The sequence below is a fragment of the Oncorhynchus mykiss genome, chromosome 11, assembly GCF_013265735.2.
Source record: "Oncorhynchus mykiss isolate Arlee chromosome 11, USDA_OmykA_1.1, whole genome shotgun sequence".
Taxonomy (NCBI): Eukaryota; Metazoa; Chordata; class Actinopteri; order Salmoniformes; family Salmonidae; genus Oncorhynchus; species Oncorhynchus mykiss.
Window position 1 is genome coordinate 26810137 of NC_048575.1, and position 22686 is coordinate 26832822.

General features: G+C 42.3%; 1 protein-coding gene across 1 annotated transcript; it reads left to right on the forward strand.

The window, feature by feature from the left end:
- Nucleotides 1–1889: 1889 nt before the first annotated feature.
- Nucleotides 1890–13686, forward strand: rab18a (RAB18A, member RAS oncogene family). Its single transcript, XM_021620609.2, has 7 exons — nucleotides 1890–2126; nucleotides 4917–4972; nucleotides 8801–8862; nucleotides 9312–9384; nucleotides 9944–10062; nucleotides 12076–12142; nucleotides 13217–13686. Exons 1-7 carry the CDS (start codon nucleotides 2059–2061, stop codon nucleotides 13387–13389), a joined length of 618 nt encoding a protein of 205 aa, XP_021476284.1. The 5' UTR covers nucleotides 1890–2058; the 3' UTR covers nucleotides 13390–13686.
- Nucleotides 13687–22686: the final 9000 nt, after the last annotated feature.

Sequence of the window (22686 nt, forward strand, 5' to 3'; positions counted from 1 at the left end):
AATTCAACATCTATTCCACATTGGTTCTATGTCATTTTGATGAAACGACGTGAAAACAACGTTGATTCAACCAATGTGTTTCATGTTGATCAATGTTAAAAATGGTGACCTTTGTTCTGCAATCACTGGGCCTTTCATCTGTAACAGTGTTTGTGTGAAATCAGTATTGAAGTAAAAGGCCTCTTGGAGTGTGTTTTTAAAATACTAAAATCTCTCAAAATACCACATCTTGTTTTTAAAGTGCCTTTTTAAACTGGAAGTGTGCAAAAGTCTCCAGTGTTATTCCAGAATTCTAAAAAGTTTGGACACACATGTCAAGTGTGTGCAGGATGAGGAAAAATGTTTTTGAAGATTCGGAGGGTGTACAAATGCTGCAATTGTGGTGGGAATCACATTCTTGAGTCCCCCGGGGTGCCCTGTCAGGGTGAAGGAGGTCGAGGTAGCTGTCCAGCGGGTCTCCTATGTGGAGGCAGTGGAAATTGTTGGAGGAAATGGAGATGAGGATGACATGGTAGTGGATGCCCCGCAGCTTGCTGAGAAAGTTGTTCATCAGTTAAAGGATCCTGAAACACTGATTGTTAAGTAGTGGATTTTGTTGCGTTTAATTGTGCTGGTGATTCATTGTACTGGCCAAACAACCAAGAAATCTAAGAAACTGGACATTGTGAAACCTAAAAGGTTTTTGGATCTCCAGGACTTCACAGCCAAGACATTGCAGGGAATATTATCTGAAGATGTTCCCCCCTCTCAGGCCCCAGAGGCTGTGTAGAGATCTGAGTAGGAAGACAGACTGTTATATTTTTGGTTTTGTTGACGTTTTTTCCTCTTTTTCGGAGTTAAAGCGTCAGTTTTCACCCCACTCAGTAGGTGGCGGCAATACACCATAATAGGATGTAGTCCACTGTAAAACCCCACAGAAGAAGTATTATTATTCTCCAGCCTAGTGTAGGATCAGATAGGGCCAAGTAGCGGAATAGTGGTGAGGTTTTTAATGGGTGTAGGGTTAGTTGGTAGGGCAATTTTCTTCCTTTTTCTGTTACAAAGTCTAATGAATTCACACTCCATAATAGTAGGCGGAAACACAGGGCTAGATAAGACAACGTTTACTAATAGAGCCCCACAGTGGCCCTCTCATAATACCCCAAAAAAACCTAGCGGTCAGACAGGGAAATAGTTCTAATATTTTTTTCCACTATTTATTCTTCCTATAGGGGATTTTAGAAATGCTGAAAATAAAGACAATGTTGTGTGTAGGCTTACCCTGGTGTGACGTTTTGATAAATGTGTAAATCTCTTTCGGACAAGGTGACTTTTATCAATACATTCGGCTCTATTTAATTTATGCTAATTAGCATCAAAGTAGACTACAAATCCCTGCAAGCTCCAGCACGTAATCTCTAGCTTTCACCTTTGCAAACAGGTATTGTTTAAATTTCAAACTTGCCCAAAACAGCTGACAGAATTGTAAACTTAAAGAAATGTAGCCAATTTATTCATTACTACATTTAGCTAACATTAGATAGTTAATCCAGAGATTCTTACCTTTGCCTCGATTTGCCAGTCTCATCCAGATCATCATGGAATTTGTAGTTCTGTATGATACCCACATAAGTAGGTGATTAGCATTTTATTTTTTTATTTTTTTGGGGGGGGGGGGTTGTGAATACAGGCAAATATATTGATGAAGGGCATGTTGTCTGAGAGAGATTTACAGTTATCAAAACGTCACGCCAGGTTAGGCCTACATGAAACACCGCCCTCATTTGAAGTGTTTCTAAAATACCCTATGTAAAAAATCAATGGTGGAAAAACGATTGGAACCATTTCCCTGTTAGACCGTAAGGTTGCATGACTCATGCTGTGGCGCTCTATATAGGGAGGTTGTGACCTGCCTCACTCCAGTACAGTAGGTGGCGGTCCATGGCTCTTTGAGGTGGTTGCGATCCGCCAATACAAATTTAAAGAAGAAGTCTCATTAGCTAGTTGACAACTGTTCTAGGGTGTATTTTTACAACTCTCAGTTGAAGTACAAGTATAGTCTATAGATCGCATAGGAAGATGGAAGACGACGTTTTAACAACACTGAAAATATTAATAATTGGAGAAAGTGGCGTTGGGAAGTCCAGGTAAGAAAGCTGGTAGCTAACAGTAGCTGGAACGATTAGCTAGGAGCCCAGTTGTCTCGTTAAAAAATGACCATGTTTTCGTGCTGTGTCTGTTAACCAGATAGCTTGAGTGTTAACCAAGCAAAAAAAACAACATATGTTGTTAGATCATAGTAAAATGGCTAATGTAACACAATCTTTTGCTGTGCCACATCAGCTAGCTAACGTTATCTAGCTTACGATGTAGAACGGGTGACGTAATCGATGTGATGAGTTGGAGGTGTTGCAACAACAAGGATGGCTGCAACGAGTTATTTTCACACAGCTAACGTCTAAATATGCCTTTTATTAGTCACTTCGGTAGGAGTGAGTTCTGTAAGATCACATTAAAAACCATCATTTTGATTGTAGTATACAAATAACTAAGTTAATGCTTTAATAGCAGGTAACCTAGTGGTTAGAGCGTTGGGCCAGTAACATAAAGTTTGCGAGATCGAATCCCTGAGCTGACAAGGTACAAATCTGTCGTTCTGCCCCTGAACTGTTCCTAGGCCGTCATTGTAAATAAAAATGTGTTCTTATGTTCTTAACTGACTTGCTAAGTTAAATATATATTTTTATAGGAAAAGTGTCAGTGAAGTTATCAATTTGAGTGTAATTCAATTCACGGGTTATTTTAGATTAATCTAATCCAGACTGGACTGGACATTTGACACCTCCAATATGACAGCAAGGTTTATCTAGGCCTATGCCCTGAGTGAGACCCAGTGAGTCTAAAAGGCCTATGTCAAGGCCAATGCCTTAGCAATAGCTAAAGAGTTTGGCCAACTCAGCGGAGAGAGTTGGAATCTTAATGGGTGCCATGATGGCAACAAGTTCCAAGAATAAATTCTAGAAATATGGCAAAGTAGGATGTTACTGTCATGGAATGTTACCAAGCTGTGTATATCTCTGGCTTTAGTCTCTAGACTGCTAGAAAGAATGCTGGTATGTCTGAGTGAGCTTTGAACCATCAAATAGTAGGGTTATGTTATATTACTAAAGCATGAGGACTAGTGCACCTGCACTGCCCGACCCAGCAGTCAGATGTACTTTTCATATAAGGCCTTTGGTTCAGACCAGACAGCCTTCAGTTTCTCAAAATAATCAAATAAATGTGTTTTTTAATTGAAGAAAGACCGGCAGACTCACTGCAACTCCCGAGTGTCGCAGCAGTCTAAGGCACTGCAGTGCAAGGGTCCACTTGGTTAGAATCCAGGCTGTGTGCAAGAGTCCACGGTTCAAATCCAGGCTGTATCACATCCGGATGTGATTGGGAGTCCCATAGGGCGGTGCACAATTGGCCCAGTGTCGTCCGGGGTAGGCAGTCATTGTAAATGAGAATTTGTTCTTAACTGGCTTGCCTAGTTAAATAAAGGTTACATTTTTAAAAAATAAACTGGATATTCCTTCCACCTGACTGGCCAGAGACACTCCCAAAATGCATCTGCATCAAGGGACAAATAGTTATTTTCTAAGATTTTAAGCCTTTTCAAGCCTTTTTTTGTATTTAACGAGATTAGCAATGAGATGCGAAGGGTCTTTAAAAAAAAGTTTTTTTTAACCTTTATTTATCCAGGTCGACTCAATTCTTATTTACAAGGACGCCCTGTAATTTCTTCCTGGAACTTATGATGCCATCATTGCACCCATTTAAGATTCTAACTCTCAGCTGTGTTGGCCAAACTCTTTATCTATAGCTAAGGTCTTGGCATAGGCCTAAGATATATCAGGCTCAGGACACAAAGGCCTAGCTAAACCCTGCTGTCATATTGGATGTGTCAAATGTTCCATTTGGATCAAATTCATCTAACACCTGAATTGACTGACTCAAACACTTTTCCAAATAAAACAGGAGCTTAAATATTTGTATACTATCAGCAAAATGATTGTTCTGATTTATTATTACAAAACTCACTTGTACGGAAGTGACTTAAGGCATATTAAGATGTTAGCTGTGTGAAAATAACTATGCAGTCATCCTTGTTGTTGCAACACTAACATTAGCTATTGGTATGAATAATGTTGGCCAAGGCTAGTGTTTCATCTGCCCATTTTGGGTTACTGCCTCAACCTTAAATTTTTAAATATTGTTAAAATGTAATGGCATATGATTACTCAATCTTCATTACTGACATTATGTCTATATATATATCATTTATTGATTAAATAAAAGCATGATCTCATTCTCAAATATCCCCCCTCTCTTCCTAGGTCTTCAAATCATTAGAAATCTCTCTGGCAGAGAATATGGGTTTTATTTTACCGGGCAAATTGGTCTGTTGCACTGCGATTGTGCTATTATGTAGGCTAAGTAACAACATTGCTACTGAGGTATCAGGATACTGACATAAAACTATGACCAGTCATTCTTCTGACATTCCATCTGATAAATCATTTCCATGTGGATGAAGAAAATGAGTGTATGGTTGAATAAGAAAATTAGAGTATCGGGCTATTATCTGTGCTGGGGTTGACTGGAAATAAGGATTAGCTAGCTACATCATTAGCCCTGTGATTCAGTTCTTAGCACTTGATTAGTGACTCAACTGAACCCTGACCCTCTGAACACCAACCGATGATGTCATCTGGTTGTTAGTGTATTTAATATGTAGGATAATAGCTATGTGCTCATGGCTATTTGCCTTTGTGGAAGTTGCCCTCATTTCAAATGTGTTATACAGTACTGTAAAAACGACACCATTGTAATTGTGCAAGGCTAAAATGGAAATGATACAAATTATAAAGTATTTGTCCTTTTCTCTTTTGCAGTCTTCTCTTGAGATTCACAGATGACACATTTGATCCAGAACTAGCAGCAACAATAGGTAAGACCTTCTGAAGGCAGTGTCACTAGCCCTCTATAACCCACACACATAATAGTCAGTATCATTAGTATCATCTTGTTTTAGTGACAGCTCCACTGATTGATCCCGGATTAGCTAGGACTAGGAGCCCTTGTTGTCTCATTAAAACATGCCCAATAATTAAAGACAAACAGTGAGCACACACAAACAGTACTGGACAGGACCCGTCTTATCTGAGCTAAGCACAGAGTAGCTCGACCTGGTCAGTCCTGTACTAGGCTCATATGGGTATCAACAGTATGAACAGACCAGGTAACAATAACTAACTCACTGTTATTCTGAATGAAAAGTATAGCTAATATCCCAACTATTTCAATAATCTACTTTCTAAATTTAACGGAATGAATTTGAGATACAGCCCGGTTTACAGTGAGTGAGTTAATTCAACTGGTGGTGAAATGCATGGTTTGGGAAATGGAGAATTCCTTTTCTTCCAGGATCTGCAAATGATATCAGAATTCAAAACTGTATTAAACATTAGACTCTTCAAGGACACCCCTATTATTTCTTTTAGGTAGCCTTGAGACAGTTAACATCCAGGAGTCTTAGTGAAAGACAGGCTCAAAATTCATAGCGCTATTGATTACTTAGAATGGGAGACACAAACGGAATAGTGTTGTTTTTTTTTCTACAATAAGAAGTTCTTATAGCTGACTGCACAATGTCGTCTTTGTTAAAACAACCATACGTGCCTGTGGAATCCCAGAGAGAAAGTTCGACGTAATAAAATAATTTTTCTGGTAGGCATGCCTCGCTCCTATTTTACTTGGCCAACTCAATATCTTTGCCAAACAGATGTCCCCGTAGAAGTTTAGCTATACTCCCCACATTGACACAAGTCCCTTGTGATTTGTGGTCTGAAAACCACTGGTATCCCTCAATTCCTGCTTGCTCCTTTCTTCCTTTGTATAAAGTAAAAAGTTAAATCTACACTTGTCAATATCTGTCATATTAGCATAAGCATACCGTGGTCTCTTATTTGAGTCTTGCTGTAATTCTGTGCCAGCATGTTACAAATCTGTATCGGAACATGTGGTTTGTAGCACCCCTTTGACATTTAAACAGAGCCATCCAAATAAAACTACCTCCCTATCATCCAACTACTTTCTCTCTTAAATACTGCGATAAGACACTTCGGGCTCAGGTGTACCGGTACTCATTAATAAATACAGAGACTCAGATTTGAGGACACGGGTTGTCTGGGATCAGTTAAAATGCTTTGACACTACTGTTTTGGTGCATGTGGTTGTTGTACTTAGTGTGCTGTCTGTGTGAGTTATCAAGCGTTCTACAGCGGGTGGCTCTAATGCGGATTGGTTAAAACCGCATTCCAGTCGGTGTATATTCCACTAATTACCATATGCGGCTAAATCTATTATATTAAAATGACTACTTACTTTGTTCCGTCTGACTGCGCAATCCACTCTCATCAGCCCCCACCAGGCACTTTCTAAACTTGATCTCCACTATGAAAAGCATCTAGACATTATCTCACATTTCTTTTAAACTAACATTTAGTTTCAACAGCTGAGATTTGTATAAACCTTGCTGTCTGCCTTGCCGTCTGCCTCTCGGACATTTGCAACATTGTTTCGATCTTCAGCTGTCCCATTAATGGACGTTTCGGGACGAGACAAACACAGGAAGGCAGCGTTTCTCAGCCAGTCGAAATCATGAATCGGCTGGCATCATTTTTATCGATATATATCTATACAAAGAAATGTAAATTGGGGAAAAAAGGTGAAACGAAGTGCAGCTAGTTTGTGGTCTTTCCTGCTTCAGTTTGAAGTGAGTGTGTTAGCTGTGTTGTTGGCTAGCTCCTCTGAACAACAGTGTCCTGACAATTAAGCACATTTTCTAAGCCAGGCGAGATCGCACTTTTTGACGTGACTGTAAGTTACCCGTAGTTGGCAAGCTAACAAGCAAGGGATAAGAACGTTGTCAGCCAGTGTGGCAATGGAACATTTAGAGTCGCGTCCACAGATATAGAACAAAAAGACTGAGCGACTGGGTCTCTAGCAACCAAACCGATAGAACGAACGACCAGCCATCTTGGGTAGCAACCCTAGATTTGTGTCTGGACTAGATCTTGTGGAAGGATGAAATGGTATCCATAAATTCATCAAAATAACATTTTTTTTAATGAAAATGTCAATCATTATTTAAATATGTTGGTAACCCATTGTATACAAGTGATAATGCCCTCGAAACCGGTGTTGGAGGATACATTGGCTCGGTTTGCCGGCCCTCGACTTCGTTTCGGACCTATCACCCATGCCAATGTATCCTCCAAACACAGGCTTCTCGCGCATTATTTTAAATCCAAACCGCATCATTTAGTGGGTTGCAGGGTTGAAGAAAATATCTCCATCACGTACCTTTTTATTAATTAACAAACCATGTTTAAGTGAGTTGCCGATTCCGGTTTCTGTCAGACGTACTCGGGACGTTTCAGGTCGCCCATAAAGAGTTTAGTCCGCTGCACAACAGCCCTACCTTGACTACACCACAGTGATTGTCAGTTATTATTGGCTTGGTGATGTATGAACCAGATGCTGCATTATGGCAATGACTGTACTGTTGTCTACACTGTAGTGGGTGCTAAATACCATGGTCCGTAGGGATAAACAAAGAGCGAGAGGACATGCTTGACACTCTTTTGGGTGTAAGGAGGAGGGCAGGGTGAGGAGATGAGTCCCTCTTGTCTTCACTCTGCTCTGTTTTGGCTCTTGTCTGGAGCCTGGTCCAGACATAAAAACAACCCCATCTTAAGCCTACGTTTTTCCTGATAAATCTTTCAGTGTGTGCTAAAACTATGGACAAATACGTCCAGCCAAACCCTTCATGCTATGTGCGCTGAAAGAAGCCATAGAGATTTACTCGTCATGTGTGACGAGCACGGCGCTTTTATTTTGAAGAAAAGGGGATTTCAAAGAATGAATCATGGCACTTCTGAGCGACAACACAGGTGGAGTTTTTTTTGTTATAGGATTTTGCTATATTTTTATCTTTACATATTCAACCACATATTCCCCACACAGTTTTAAATCAGGACTCGCATCAAAATTTAAGTGCACAAAGCTCCGCCCCTCTCTGACTAGTGAAAATATCCGATTTAGTTCAGACATGCATTGTGTGGTACATGTAGGTCTAAGTTCTGTATGTTTTGACCATTTTTAAATGAGTCAAGTTCATTTGTCTTCTTGATTCATATTCTTGGGGCAAATGACCTGTGTGATGACTCAAATCACCAGGCACACATTTATGATGAAGACGTCATCTTTGATTGGGGGGTGCGTTCATAAATTCACTCTGGAGTGCCAATGAGCGCTCAGGGTATTTGTACATTCAGAGCGTTGTCGGATTGTCTGTTTTGCAAATGCTTTCAGAGCGCACACTGGACGCTCTGACCTAGGAATAGGATTGATCCGAGTGTTCTGACTTCACAACGGCATTCAAGCCCCCAAGCAAACTGGCTAACGTTGTCTAGTTTGTTAGCTACTTCCAGACACAAATGAGAACACCTCACTCTGAGCATTTTACTCTCCCTAGACGGGCTGGTTATGCTGTTTTCATGTTAACCAGAGCTTGGTAACTGTGCTGCTGGCAACAAATGAATTACGCTTTTTGCCAACATTTACCAACATCGGCCATATTCAACGGGTGTTGAGCATTTGTAAAATGCTGCACTCTGGCACTCACAGGCGAGAGTGCTCTGAAATCTGAAGATAGCCAGAGTGAATTTACGAACGCACCCTGAATGTGTGTTTCTCTTTGTTTCTTACGCAGGCGTTGATTTCAAAGTGAAGACCATCTCAGTGGATGGGAACAAGGCAAAGTTGGCAATATGGGTAAGTAGTCCACTATACACACACACACCCACCCACACACACACACACACACACACGGTCCCTTTCAAAACTGACTGGAAAATTTTGGAAAGGAGTTAGTATGAGGTGTGGGCCTACGTTATTGTTGTCGACAACTCCTAGGGATGGCTAGTAAAAAAAAATATCTAATTGCTTAACTTCCACTTAACAAATGATTCACTTAACCTCCACAAGATGGTGCTGATGTACATCATTCTGAGCACCAATGACAAATGGCTGTCAAATCTCTCTTTATGCTTTAGTCCTTGTCCTCCATCACTTTTTATGGTTCTGTCTTAGTCACACCACCATATTTTCCTCCCCATGTGTCCAGAGCCTGACAGCGGAGAGGGTTATGGCTGTGTTATGTGTCCAGAGCTGTTGTGTTTTGATGTGCCCAGGGCTTTAATGGTTATGGTTATGTTTTGCAGGACACGGCTGGCCAGGAGCGTTTCCGAACCCTGACACCTAGTTATTACCGCGGCGCGCAGGGAGTCATCCTGGGTGAGCAAACAACTTCATCATTCAGACCTCTACCCCTTTAGACACATTCAGCCACTGTAGGTCCGGACAGCCACCATAAAGACGGATGGCTTTTCATCCTGTCCTCTTCCTTACTCTCTGGAACTGACATTATTGCTCTTAACGCTAGAGCAGACATCCTCCAGAGCCTACAGTATACCAGGAGGCTGTGATAGTGTGGCTAACACCATGGATGCAGTAGACCTGGCTTTGTAAACAAGTGTTGTATTTCCTCATCAGTTTTAGTCCGTTGGCTAAGTGTCCGATTTTGGGTGAATTGTGGCTTTTGTCATATAGAGATGGCGCATTTCACACACATTCCTAGTAGTAGCAGAACCAGTGTTGTTACTCTATACTTTGTGTTGATACACAGGACTACTTTTTGATAGAACACTAACACATTCTTGTGATGCGGGGGGGGGTTGAAACACGGTTTTAAAGGTCAAAGGTCCCGCCCTCAGTTACAGTATGTCCTGCAGTCATCTGCTGACAGAGATACAATGTTTTTGACCGAGCACCTCACCCCTTGTCTCTTCCTCAGTGTATGATGTAACACGACGGGATACTTTCACCAAGCTGGACAACTGGCTCAATGAGCTGGAGACGTACTGCACAAGGAATGACCTTGTCAAGATGCTGGTCGGGAACAAAATTGATAAGGTGAGTCCGTTTGTTTGTGTACAGTGTGTCATTTAGGCTAGAATTGTGCTATAATCAGTGGTTAATGTTTGTTGATACTTAATAGGTAACAAGGCTTTTCACCCCCCCTCATAGAATCAACACATTCTATGTACAGGGAATTTCTTGTTTTTCAGTTATCCTCTATTCATTGTATTGACTTACCCCAAACCAATATCCTATTTTTCTTGATTTTCTATGTTTAGATCATACCCCAGTATTTCCCCTTTATTATTTTATTCAAAATGTATTATATTGTATATAAAACTCGTAGTAATGCATCTGACTACACAACGTAGTCTTTGTTAAAACAACCATGCCTACCTGTGGACCCCCCCCCCCCAACCCCCTCCTGCTACCCTTGCCACCACTACTGAAAAGAAATCCTGGGGGAACCACTGCGCTGGTGTATATTTGAAACATTCTTCAGTACTTGGTGTAGTATGTTCCTAGTTTACAGATTGAGCTGGAATGTAATGTGAGGCCTCCCAACCTGGTTGGGCTGAGAGAAGAGGGCTCGTCACATTTTAACATATCCCGAGCCCATGTGAAAACACTCGCATGTTCAACCAAATGTTATCTCTGGGTTTAGTTCCCCGCGTCTGTGTTTAAAAAAACAAATAAAAAAAACAACAACAACATTGTAATTAGATTGAAATGTATCGTGCTGCCTCTGTCGTCTTCCGCCATAGTAGGTCCTTTGTTTGTTGTTTCTTAACCCTGTAGGAGAATATAACATTAGTAGATATCATGTACATTACTGGTCTTTAGCTGTGGTACTGACTGGACTCTCCTACACTATATGTACAAAAGTATGTGGACACCCCTTGAAATTAGTGGATTCGGCTATTTCAGACACCGATTGCTGACAGGTGTAAAATAAAAAAAATTAAAAAATGCACACGGCCATGCAATCTCCATAGACAAACATTGGCAGTAGAATGGCCTTACTGAAGAGCTTAGTGACTTTTAACGTGGCACTGTCATAGGATGCCACCTTTCCAACAAGTCAATTTGTAACATTTCTGCCCTGCTAGAGCTGCCCCGGGCAATTGCAAATGCTGTTATTGTGAAGTGGAAACGTCTAGGAGCACAAAGCACGTAAAAATCATCTTTCGTTGGTTGCAACACCTACCACCGAGTTCTAAACTGCCTCTGGAATCAATTTCGGCAGAAGAACTGTTCAACAGGAGCTTCATGAAATCGGTTTCCATGGCCGAGCAGCCGCACACAAGCCTAAGATCACCATGCGCAATGCCAAGCGTCGGCTGGAGTGATGTAAAGCTCGCCGTCATTGGACTCTGAAGCAGTGGAAACGCGTTCTCTGGAGTGATGAATCACGCTTCACCATCTGGCAGTCCGAGGGACGAATCTGGTTTTGGCGGATGCCAGGAGAACACTACCTGCCTTAATGCATAGTGCCAACTCTAAGGTTTGGAGGAGTAATGGTCTGGGGCTGTTTTTCATGGTTTAGTGAAATCTTAACGCTACAGCATAAAATAACACTAGACGATTCTGTGACTCTTAGTGGCAACAGTTTGGGGAAGGCCCTTTCCTGTTTCAGCATGACAATGCTCCTGTGCGCAAATCGAGGTCCATACAAAAATGGTTTGTCGAGATCAATGTGGAAGAACTTGACTGGCCTGCACAGAGCCCTGACCTCAACCCCATCAAACACCTTTGGGATGATTTGGAACGCCGACTGCGAGCCAGGCCTAACATCAGTGCCCGACCTCCCTAATGCTCTTGTGGCTGAATGGAAGCAGGTCTCCGCGGCAACGTTCCAACATCTAGTGGAAAAGCATTCCAAGAAAAGTGGCGGCTGTTATAGCTTAAAGGGGGAACCAACTCCATATTAATGCCCGTGATTTTGGAATGAGATGCTGGACGAGCAGGTGTCCACATACTTTTGGTCATGTAGTGTATGCTTCCCGTGTACCCAGCCCATTCACAGTAGCTGACAGGTAAACTGGACAGACCTCTTCTTTGTTTTAGGAAAACCATGAACTAGACAGGAACGAAGGCCTGAAGTTTGCAAGAAAACATTCCATGCTGTTTATAGGTAAGTCGGGAGCTGGGAGGATTCCCCTCTCGGATGCGACTCAGGGCATGAGTTATGGCCCACCGTTATGCGGGGGAAACAGCGTTTTTAAATACCTGTCATACCTGGACTGGAATGTCTGCCTGCTTCTATTCTTAGCCTTCTCTTTTTAATATCCTCGAACATCTTTCACTTTGTCTAAACCCCTCCACTTATGTGGACAAAGTTGTCTGATTTAGTTTGAAATAAGCAATTTAATGACTTAAACCATTTTTTTTGTGTATTGTTACCATATTTTTGCCTTTATTTAGTATAACATATTTTAGATAATTTGAATGATAACCACGTGATAAATATACACTGTGTTAAAGAGCAGTGGGACCAACACTCATACGTAATTGACTCGGAACAGAAGTTTATTCTGCCATTCCAGAGGCACCACTGATTTAGGAACCGTGTCAACTACTTTATTTTCTTTCCAATTTAAGAAACAACCATTTTGACCACTTTCATTTTTACATTTCCGTCATTTAGCAGACGCTCTTATCCAGAGCAACTTACAGGAGCTATTAGGCTAAGTGCCTTGCTCAAGGGCACATCAACAGATTTTTCACCTAGTCAGGGATTCGAACCAGTGTCCTTTTGGTTAGCTGGCACAACGCTTTCAACCGCTAGGCTATCTGCCACCTTCATAAGATAAACTTTGTGTATGAAGTCTTTGTCCGAGTCTTTTGTTATTCCAATCAGCAATCAGAACAGAAATAACTTCTACCAATCAATAGATACGGCTATTTTGAGCAACTTGTTCAAATTGTAGCACTCGGAGAGCACATTCTAGCTAAGCAATAACGCACAAGAGGCTGTGATAAACATAGTCCCAGGTAAATGACGTTGTTTGGTCCGACACGCAGCGGAGGCACACAATGTTCAGGAGAATTACCCTGTCTAGTTTCAGAGAAATGCAGCTGTGGAGGTCAGAAGCTAGATGACATGAAGGAGCAGCCAGTCTCTGACAGTTGTTATGTCTGTATCCCTTCTTCCTCCTCTCCCCCTCTCTTTCTCTCCTACTTCCCCACCCCCCTTTCTCTGGGCCAGAGGCCAGTGCTAAGACGCGTGATGGGGTCCAGTGTGCGTTTGAGGAGCTGGTTGAGAAGATCATCCAGACCCCTGGACTGTGGGAGAGCGAGACGCAGGGCCGAGGGGTCCAGCTGGGCCGGCAGGACCAGGCTGCAGGGGGTGGCTGTGGGGGTTACTGCTCCCTGGTATAGACCCACACTACATTCACATGCAACGCGCGCACATACGAAGCATAGACACTCATATACACACACATACGAAACGCACCCCACACACACTCACTTGAAAGACACACCCAACCAAACACTCACACTGATGGCTGATGTCCTGCGATGAGGACTATGAAAGCTATAGTTTTCAGACTATTTCCCTACATCAGCCCCTGAGGTGTGGAGTGAGGCAGGGCTGCTCCTGACCAGCACCCTCTGCTCACTGGCTGTGATCATTCATAGGGATGTTGCCGTTTGCACACTTCCTGTTATCATGGCTATAATTCTGTTTTAAAGGTACTGTCGGTCTTTCTGAAAATGAAATTAGTGTATGACTTGGTGGAATAGTGAGGTGGGGCACAGTACCATGGATAGCAGATGGGGGTATTATTTTCATTTAGAAAATCATTTTCTATCACCTGTTCTCACAATTACGGTTGTATCGAGTTTTGTTTGTCCTCCCCCCTCAACACTTTTTCTTTGTAGAATCCCCCCCCCCCCTATTTTCTCTCCTTTAACACTTTGTTCCCCATAGCAAGGCAAGCTAGTGTGTGTTGACAGCTAGTGTGTGTTGGCTGCAGGGATGATTCTCCAGCGTGTGCATCTACCCAGTGTGATCATGCAACCTTGTTCTCCAGTGCTCGTCCTCCTAACAGCGCTGCAGTTGATTTTCTTGTCAGGCCAAGCCTTCGTGTATTCTCTCTCTCTCTCTCTCTCTCTCTCTCTCTCTCTCTCTCTCTCTCTCTCTCTCTCTCTCTCTCTCTCTCTCTCTCTCTCTCTCTCTCTTTTTGTCTCTCTTCCACAAGCTGCCTCTTTTGTTCTAAAAATTATACAGTCACCATGTTTTTGGAACTAAGTTTTACAACTTTTCCTCACTTGGACTCAAAACTTTCAGCATTTTCTTGAAGGGTTCATAAATCAAACAGATTGGCACAGGAGGGTTGGCTATCCATTGTGTGTGTTATGAAAAAGAAACTAAACGAACCAACGCTGCATGTTTTGTTGGTTGTTCTAATGGGCTGTGACCAGCCTGGTTATCTGCCACTCGGACAGTTAAATATTAATATCAGTATCAGCGCTAGCGTCAGTCTTGCTTCAGCTTTTGCATAATGCATCCCTATATGGAAAAAAGACCCAACGTTTTCTATATTAAAGAATACATTGAGTCATATGGGTGTTGGCATTGAAATCAAAGAAGGTGTAAGACCTGTAAAAAATGAGTTTTGCAATGCTCTGTCTCCATGTTCCATGTCCTTAGACCTTGCCTGTAGTTCTTGAGAGCCAGGAAGAATGTGTTGGGAAATGTAGTTTTGGGTGACCGTACCTATGGTATATTTGTCAGGAGTGACACGGATGCCTTTACAGTATGTCTAATCAGAATATAATTATTTCTTATCCTTAATTGCATGTAGAATTCTTTTTAATTTTTCATGTTTGTTCTATAAATGCCTTGCAGAGACAGTTGCATTGTGTCCCAAAATGGCACCCTATTAACTATATAGTCCACTACTTTCAACCACCCTGGTCTAAAGTAGTGCACTATATAGAGAATTAGGTTGCCATCTCGGACACAAACTTGGACTGTATGAACCACACATACACAACAATTGAGTTAAATGTACCTTCATCCAGGACCTTGCACACAGGGTTTCGAGTAGACTGCATAGAGATGTTTTATTTGTCCTGAATGAACTAGACGTCTGCTTTATGATTGAAATGACAGAGACTTTTAACTCTTGAACTTGGTTCTTTTCTGTTTATATGTGACAGCATATAAACACATTGTAAATTCATGTGTGTGTTACTTACTTATGAAAATATGTATCATTCCTGTGTGGATTGTAAAATTTGAATGTATACATACTATTATAAAACCGCCCTCTGTATTAAAGTGAATAAAGTCATTTTTAAAGGATTCTGAAGTTAATGCTTATTCCTGCCCGAGCTAAGGAGCCCTCGCCTATTGTAAAACAAAGGGCCAGATCCTGTTAACTTAGTATAAATCTTCACACAGTACTTGTACTTCACCTCATCTGAGAAGTCTTCACAGAAAACGACCTAGACTACTTACCATGTTGGAAATGTCATCCTTTGGTGAGAACTGAAAAATGGTTTCTCTTAAAAGCCTGTTTTTGAATTCCACACGTTTACAGATCGTCCTCCTTACAGCTCCCTGTGATTTCTAAATCATCCTATGGGCAGCTGGTCAGGAAACCCCCACTAGTATTTTTGCCTTGGTGCGGTGGCTTTGACTGGGATGTGCATCAGTCCTGTGTCATTATGAAAGGGCTGGCTTAACCCACTACCCTCAGTCTTTCCTTGCTGTTAATCTGAAAACACAGACCTACAACATAACTGAATGTCTGTAGCATCAACAGACCTAACCACCACATTGTTATATTGAGAATCTGCTTCATTACACAGACCAGAGGTTTGTCAGTGCAGGAAATGCATTAGAAGGAACATTTTCCCAGTGGATTCTCAACCACCACCAACCCAAAACTCAAGACTTGGGTTCAAATACTTCAGCTACATTTGATTGAGCCTGCCTGGCGCAATGGATCTAATCGACTAGCACACGGTGCAATCTCTGCTCATCTTGCAGACCTCAATCTAAATGCTCAAAGTTATCTGAAACTAAATAAATACTATTTGAACCTAGGTCTGACAATTGACCACCAGTGGGATATACAGTGCTTTTGGAAAGTATTCAGACCCCCTTGACTCTACATTTTGTTACGTTACAGCCTTATTCTAAAATGGATTAAGTTTTTTCCCCTCATCAATCTACACACAATACCCCATAATGATAAAGCAAAAACAGGAAAATCACATTTACGTAAGTATTCAGACCCTTTACTTCAGCAATTACAGCCTCAAGTCTTTTTGGGTATGACACTACAAGCTTGGCACACCTGTATTTGGGGAGTTTCTCCCATTCTTCTCTGCAGATCCTATCAAGCTCTGTCAGCATGCATTGTCAACTGTGGAACCTTACATACCTTTACATAGACAAGTGTGTTCCTTTCCAAGTCCTGTCCAATCAATTACATTTACCACAGGTGGACTCCAATCAAGTTGTAGAAACATCTCAGGGATGATCAATGGAAACAGAATGCACCTGAGCTCAATCTCATAGCAAAGGGTCTAAATACTTTAGTAAAATTATTTGTTTTAATTTTTTGTAAATTAGGAAAAAAATATTTGATCAATTTTTAGAATAAGGCTGTAATGTAACAAAATGTGGAAAAAGTCAAGGAGTCTGAATACTTTGCGAATGCGCTGTATGCCACTGCCTGCCACCTTATGGTCACGTCCCATTGCCTTCTCTTTCCACTTAACACTATACAAATTTGTACTAGCAATAGTATAGTATTATAACAGTATGTCGAAGTCCCAAATGGCACCCTATTCCCTACATAGTGCACCACCTTTGACCAGGTTGTGGCAGGTAGCCTAGTGGTTAGAGCGTTGGGACAGTAACCGAAAGGTTGCTAGATGGAATCCCTGAGCTGACAAGGTTAACAGCAGTTAGCCCACTGTTCCTAGGCCGTCATTGTGAAGAAGAATTTGTTCTTAACTGACTTGCCTAGTTTAATAAAGGTTACGTTAAAAAATATGTGTCGCAGAAAATGTGTAGTCAGTCAGGTTTTTAAGGGACTGGAGTGAGACAGTCTGAGTGGCCAGCCGGGCTAAGCTAACAGAGTGGGTCTGTGTCTCATTAGCACGGGCTCCTCTCCGCCAGGCCGTATGGGTTTTGGGTTAGCGCTAGCTCAGACGAGCCTCTCAGGAGAGCCGTCATGCTGTCATGTGTAAAAATGTTACGAGACGTCGGGCATCGTTTCATAAGGTGTCGGGTTCCCAGACGTCACTCAGTTTGTCATGCTCGTTGTCGGTCTGCTATCAGTTAATTGTTTTGCCATGCTGACCAGAAGAAAGAATGGGGGAAGAGAACAATTGAAAGGATCACGCTCTCTGTTACTGATGCTGGGAGAGATCTGAGTTACCGGGGGCCTTAAGGCTAATAGGTTAACCATGAGGATAGCCTCCTCTCCGCTCGGCGCCCAGAAAGTGTTGTGTGTGGAAGTGATGGGGAGCACTGGTGAGTCGACATTGCAACAGGCCTTGTCTGAAAAGCTACTCCCTCCACACTATTGTGCCAACTTCAATCAAGCCGTATGTACCGTGCTGGCTCTGATTCACATTGTCCCTTGCAACACAGTTCCAGTAGTTGGGTAGCCAGGCCGGAGCAGTACGGCTTGGTTCGGCTCAGCTCAGTAGTGTGAAAAGGGTGGTCTATAAGCAGGGCTGGGGAGTAACTGATTACATGTAATCTGATTAAAAACTTATTTTTTAACTAATTTGTTATGTTACCAGCAACAATATTGTAATCAGATTACAGATACTTTGAAGAACTAGCTGATTACTTCTTGGATTACTTCGCAATGTTTGCGAGAAACAAATACATTATGACACTTGTGCACAAGTTTTTAAGTTTGTTCCACCTCAGCGAGTCAGAGACCACTATGATGACACAGCAAATATGTTTGATAGTTACTTTTTGTCTTCTAGGTTAAGGGAAAAACAATCCAAAAGTAAGTAATCAGATTACTGAGTTTAAGTAATCAACAAGTTATGTTACTGATTACAATTTTGGACTGATAACTTAAACGGATTACATTTAGAAAGTAACCTACCCAACCATGCCTATAAGGCACCTGTGCGTCTGCAAACTTTTCAAGTGTTAATGTTCTGAAGTGAGGTAGAGGAAAATGCTCCTCCATCCCTCCATCCTCCTTCCCTACCCTCTGAAGTCAGTAAGCTCCAGCTTCAGCCAAGCTCCCTGGCCTTCTCCTCTCTTAGGTTACCCCGTGTACGTCCCAAATGGCGCCCTATTCCCTATATATTACAGTACATTTGACCAGATCCCTAATGGGCCATGGTCAAATGAAATGCACTATTAAGGAAATAGGGTGTGATTTGGGAAGCAACCTCTCTCTGTACCAGAAGCCTCTGAGGTAATGCAACCAACAGCCCCAGGACTGATGAGACTGTCAATGCAGGTGGAAACACACTAATTAGGTTGAATCTCCTGTTTAGATTGTCGTGTTACACTCTGTCACCTGTTATTTCATCAGGAGCTTCTTATTTCACAATTTCAGTGGTCCCTCGGAGATGTATGGCCCTCCTTTTGTCCTATAATACTACTCCTTCACTCCCTCGATCTTCTCTACCCCCTCTCACACTCTTTCTCTACCTCCCTCTCTCTTTCTTTACCTCTCTCTCTTTCTTTACCTCTCACTTTCTTTCTCTACCTCCCTCTCTCTTTCTGTACCTCCCTCACTCTTTCTTTACCTCTCACTTTCTTTCTCTACCACCCTCTCTTTCTCTCCCTCCCTCTCACTCTCTTTCTCTACCTCCCTCTCTTTCTCTCCCTCCCTCTCACTCTCTTTCTCTACCTCCCTCTCTTTCTCTCCCTCTCACTCTTTCTCTACCTCTCTCTTTCTCTACCTCTCTCTTTCTCTACCTCCCTCTCTCTTTCTCTACCTTCCCTCTCTTTCTCTACCTCACTCGCTTTCTCTACCTCCCACTCTCTTTCTCTACCTCCCACTCTCTTTCTTTACCTCTCACTCTCTTTCTCTACCTCTCACTCTCTTTCTCTACCTCTCACTCTCTTTCTCTACCTCTCACTCACTTTCTCTACCTCTCACTCACTTTCTCTACATCCTCTCTCTCTTTCTCTACCTCTCTCTCTCTTTCTCTACCTCCCTCTCTCTCTACCTCCCTCTCTCTTTCTCTACCTCCCTCTCTCTTTCTCTACCTATCAATCTCTTTCTCTACCTCCTCTCCATCTACCTCCCTCACTCTCTTTCTCTACCTCTCTCTCTCTTTCTCTACCTCCCTCTCTTCCTCTACCTACCTCTCTCTTTCTCTACTTTCCCCTCTGTCTCTTTGTATCTCTCACTCTCTTTCTCTACCTCCCTCTCATTCCAGATCACAGTCTCCTGGTTTTTGAAATTGTGTCCTGAAACAGTATGAACAGAGAAATTGTTGATGTTGACATAATGTTAAGACAGGGTTATAGTAGTGTAAGGCCCACTGAAGTTAGATTCTGTCCTCCTCAGAAAGGTGTGATCATATCCTCTGAGATACCAGGCCTACAAGATCACTTATCAATCAGACTGGAGCAGCCCCATAACTGAATAATCCCTGACCTTTTGTGAGTAGGAAACCTCTACCCCTGCTTGGTGCGAACCCTTGGCCTAATTTCGTGTATTCAATTTGACTTGTAACTCAGTTGTAATTGAGTTTCCTCGCGATTTGAAACTAAGTGATTGTATTGTAACCTATATTTGTTATTTGGGAAAACACAGACTCCTATGTAAAGGTCCCTAAAGAAAGCAAGGGAGAGGGACTCAAGTGATTCCACACCCATACAGCGGAAGCTCCTTTCTCTACAGGGCAGTCTTTCATCTTGGCCTCAGGTTACTGTGTTAATAAGCACAGGGCTCAGAGAGGGACTGACCGGGGCGCGCGCGCACACACACACACACACACACACACACACGTACCACCCCACCATCCTGTGGAAACCAAATGAAAGGATGAGTACCACCATTCATCATCCATCTACCCATAATTCCCCTGTTTATTGCGCTCCCCGCTCCACTCTCCTGTGGCATATTTCTGGCATACTCCGGCTCTCCCCAGAATTCTTTAGCTGTGCTGTCATTCACCCACACCACCCGACCGCTTGTCACAAAAAGCCCTCCGGTCAGATCTGGACTCGTGCTACTATAACATGGAAGCAAATATCCATACAGGCCCAAGCTTATTGGATTCTATAATAAACTAATCACATTGTGTCAACATGGGCTGGGTGTAAGCTTTCCACATGCCTGAAACCCTTTTTTCATCCATGTTTTACTGCTATGCTTCTATCTCGACCCGCCTTGAAAAAAATATATATATTATTAAACTCCCTTTGGTCTACATGATTGGCATGTATAGAAACAAATTCATTATTTTGTATAAATAATCCTGCTCTGTGTTATAATTGCGCTGCTTATTTTCCTTTGCCAGGATGATCTGGTTTTCAGGGCTGTACTAGTGAATTCATTACAAACCACAAAGACCAGAAGTCCCTGCAGTTTGACTGGCATTGATGAGGCGTGTAGGTCTGTCAGGGTGGGGAGGATACAGGGTTACTTTCCCTCAAACATTGAATAGGTGTGCCACCTTGGACAGAATCGGGGGTGTTTAAGAGAAGCAGTAGAAAGTATTGACCCGACCAAGTAGTTCAATGGCAGTAAACCCTTGCCACTTAATTTGAGTTGGTAGTTCTGCCACTTTTGTTGGTTGCTTTGCCATTTTTTGCAGGGTGTTTTGCACAGCATAGTGCCTTTGCCCTGTAGCTTACCTCTTACTTAATGTATGTTTTCCCAACATGTCTGTTCCATTGTGCTCAGGATGTAACCTGAGGTTACGTTTATTACCCTGAACCACAGGAAGCTCAGGTTCTTTAAGATGTACGGCGGACAATTGAAATTGAAAACACAGACGGGCCCCCGACCTCAACCTCTACCTCTTTCTCGACTCCCACCCTCCCACTGGCCAAGTAGAATATCTCTCTCTCCCTTTCTCTCACTCTCGCTCTCACTCTCTCTCCCTGTCTTCCTCTCTCTCTCTCTTTCCCTCTCCTTCTAAGTAGAATACAGCCTTTGCTCTATAAAGAAACTATAGATGAGTTTCACATAGACAGACACATCAAAAGTACTGTACATGAGTTTTGCTTGATCTAATCCCAGTCAACATCTTGTATCCACTTCTTTTGGGTAATTCATTTCACTCAGATTCAAAAGGAAAACAATAGTCTATCTGACTAATCTTGTAACCCAGAACCAACATCTATGTTAACAGTCACGCAAAACTCTGAAAAACATTGCTGAGTTCCAAATGGAACACTATTTACCTTTACAGTGCACTACCATTTGGGCTCTCGTCAAAGGTAGTGCACTATAAAGGATAGTGCCATTTGACACACAGGCATAGTGAAGTGTATGCGATCTACATGTTTCGTTTAGTTCAGGTCATGCTACCACTAAGTCACTCTCTGATGCAGAGAAGGTTCTAGCTTTGATGTCTTGTTCGTTAAAGCTCCTTGAAGATCGAGACATGACCTTGAAGATCGAGTTCACCTCACCCACTACACTACTATACTGTTGAATGAAGGCGTCTGAAATCCATTCAGAGATTGCCATAAGAAGCTATTCCCAACATTAGAAATGTATGCAACATTTCTAAGTGACCACAAACTTTTGAAAGGTAGTGTACAGTTGAAGTCGGAAGTGTACATGCACTTAGGTTGCATTGACTTTTGGCAAGCCGGTTAGGACATCTACTTTGTGCATGACAAGTAATTTTTCCAACAATTGTTTACAGACAGATTATTTCACTTATAATTCACTGTATCACAATTCCAGTGGGTCAGTCAACACTAAGTTGACTGTGCGTTTAAACAGCTTGGAAAATTCCAGAAAATGATGTCATGGCTTTAGAAGTTTCTGATAGGCTAATTGACATCATTTGAGTCAATTGGAGGTGTACCTGTGGATGTATTTCAAGGCCTACCTTCAAACTCAGTGCCTCTTTGCTTGACATCATGGGAAAACAAAAATAAATCAGCCAAGACCTCAAACATTTTTTGTAGACCTCCACAAGTCTGGTTCATCCTTGGGAGCAATTTCCAAACGCCTGAAGATACCACGTTCATCTGTACAAACAATAGTACGCAAGTATAAACACCATGGAACCATGCAGCCGTCATTCCGCGCAGGAAGGAGACGTGTTCTGTCTCTTAGAGATGAACGTACTGTGGTGTGAAAAGTGCAAATCAATCCCAGAACAACAGCAAAGGACCTTGTGAAGATGTTGGAAGAAACAGGTACAAAATAATCTATATCCACAGTAAAACGAGTCCTATATCAACATAACCTGAAAGGCCGCTCAGCAAGGAAGAAGCCACTGCTCCAAAACCGCAATAAAAAGCCAGGCTGCACATGAGGACAGAAATTGTACTTTTTGGAGAAATGTCCTTTGGTCTGATGAAACAAAAATAAAACTGTTTGGCCATAATGACCATCGTTATGTTTGGAGGAAAAAGGGGGAGGCTTGCAGCCGAAGAACACCATGCCAACCGTGAAGCACGGGGGTGGCAGCATCATGTTGTGGGGGTGCTTTGCTGCAGGAGGGACTGGTGCACTTCACAAAATAGATCAC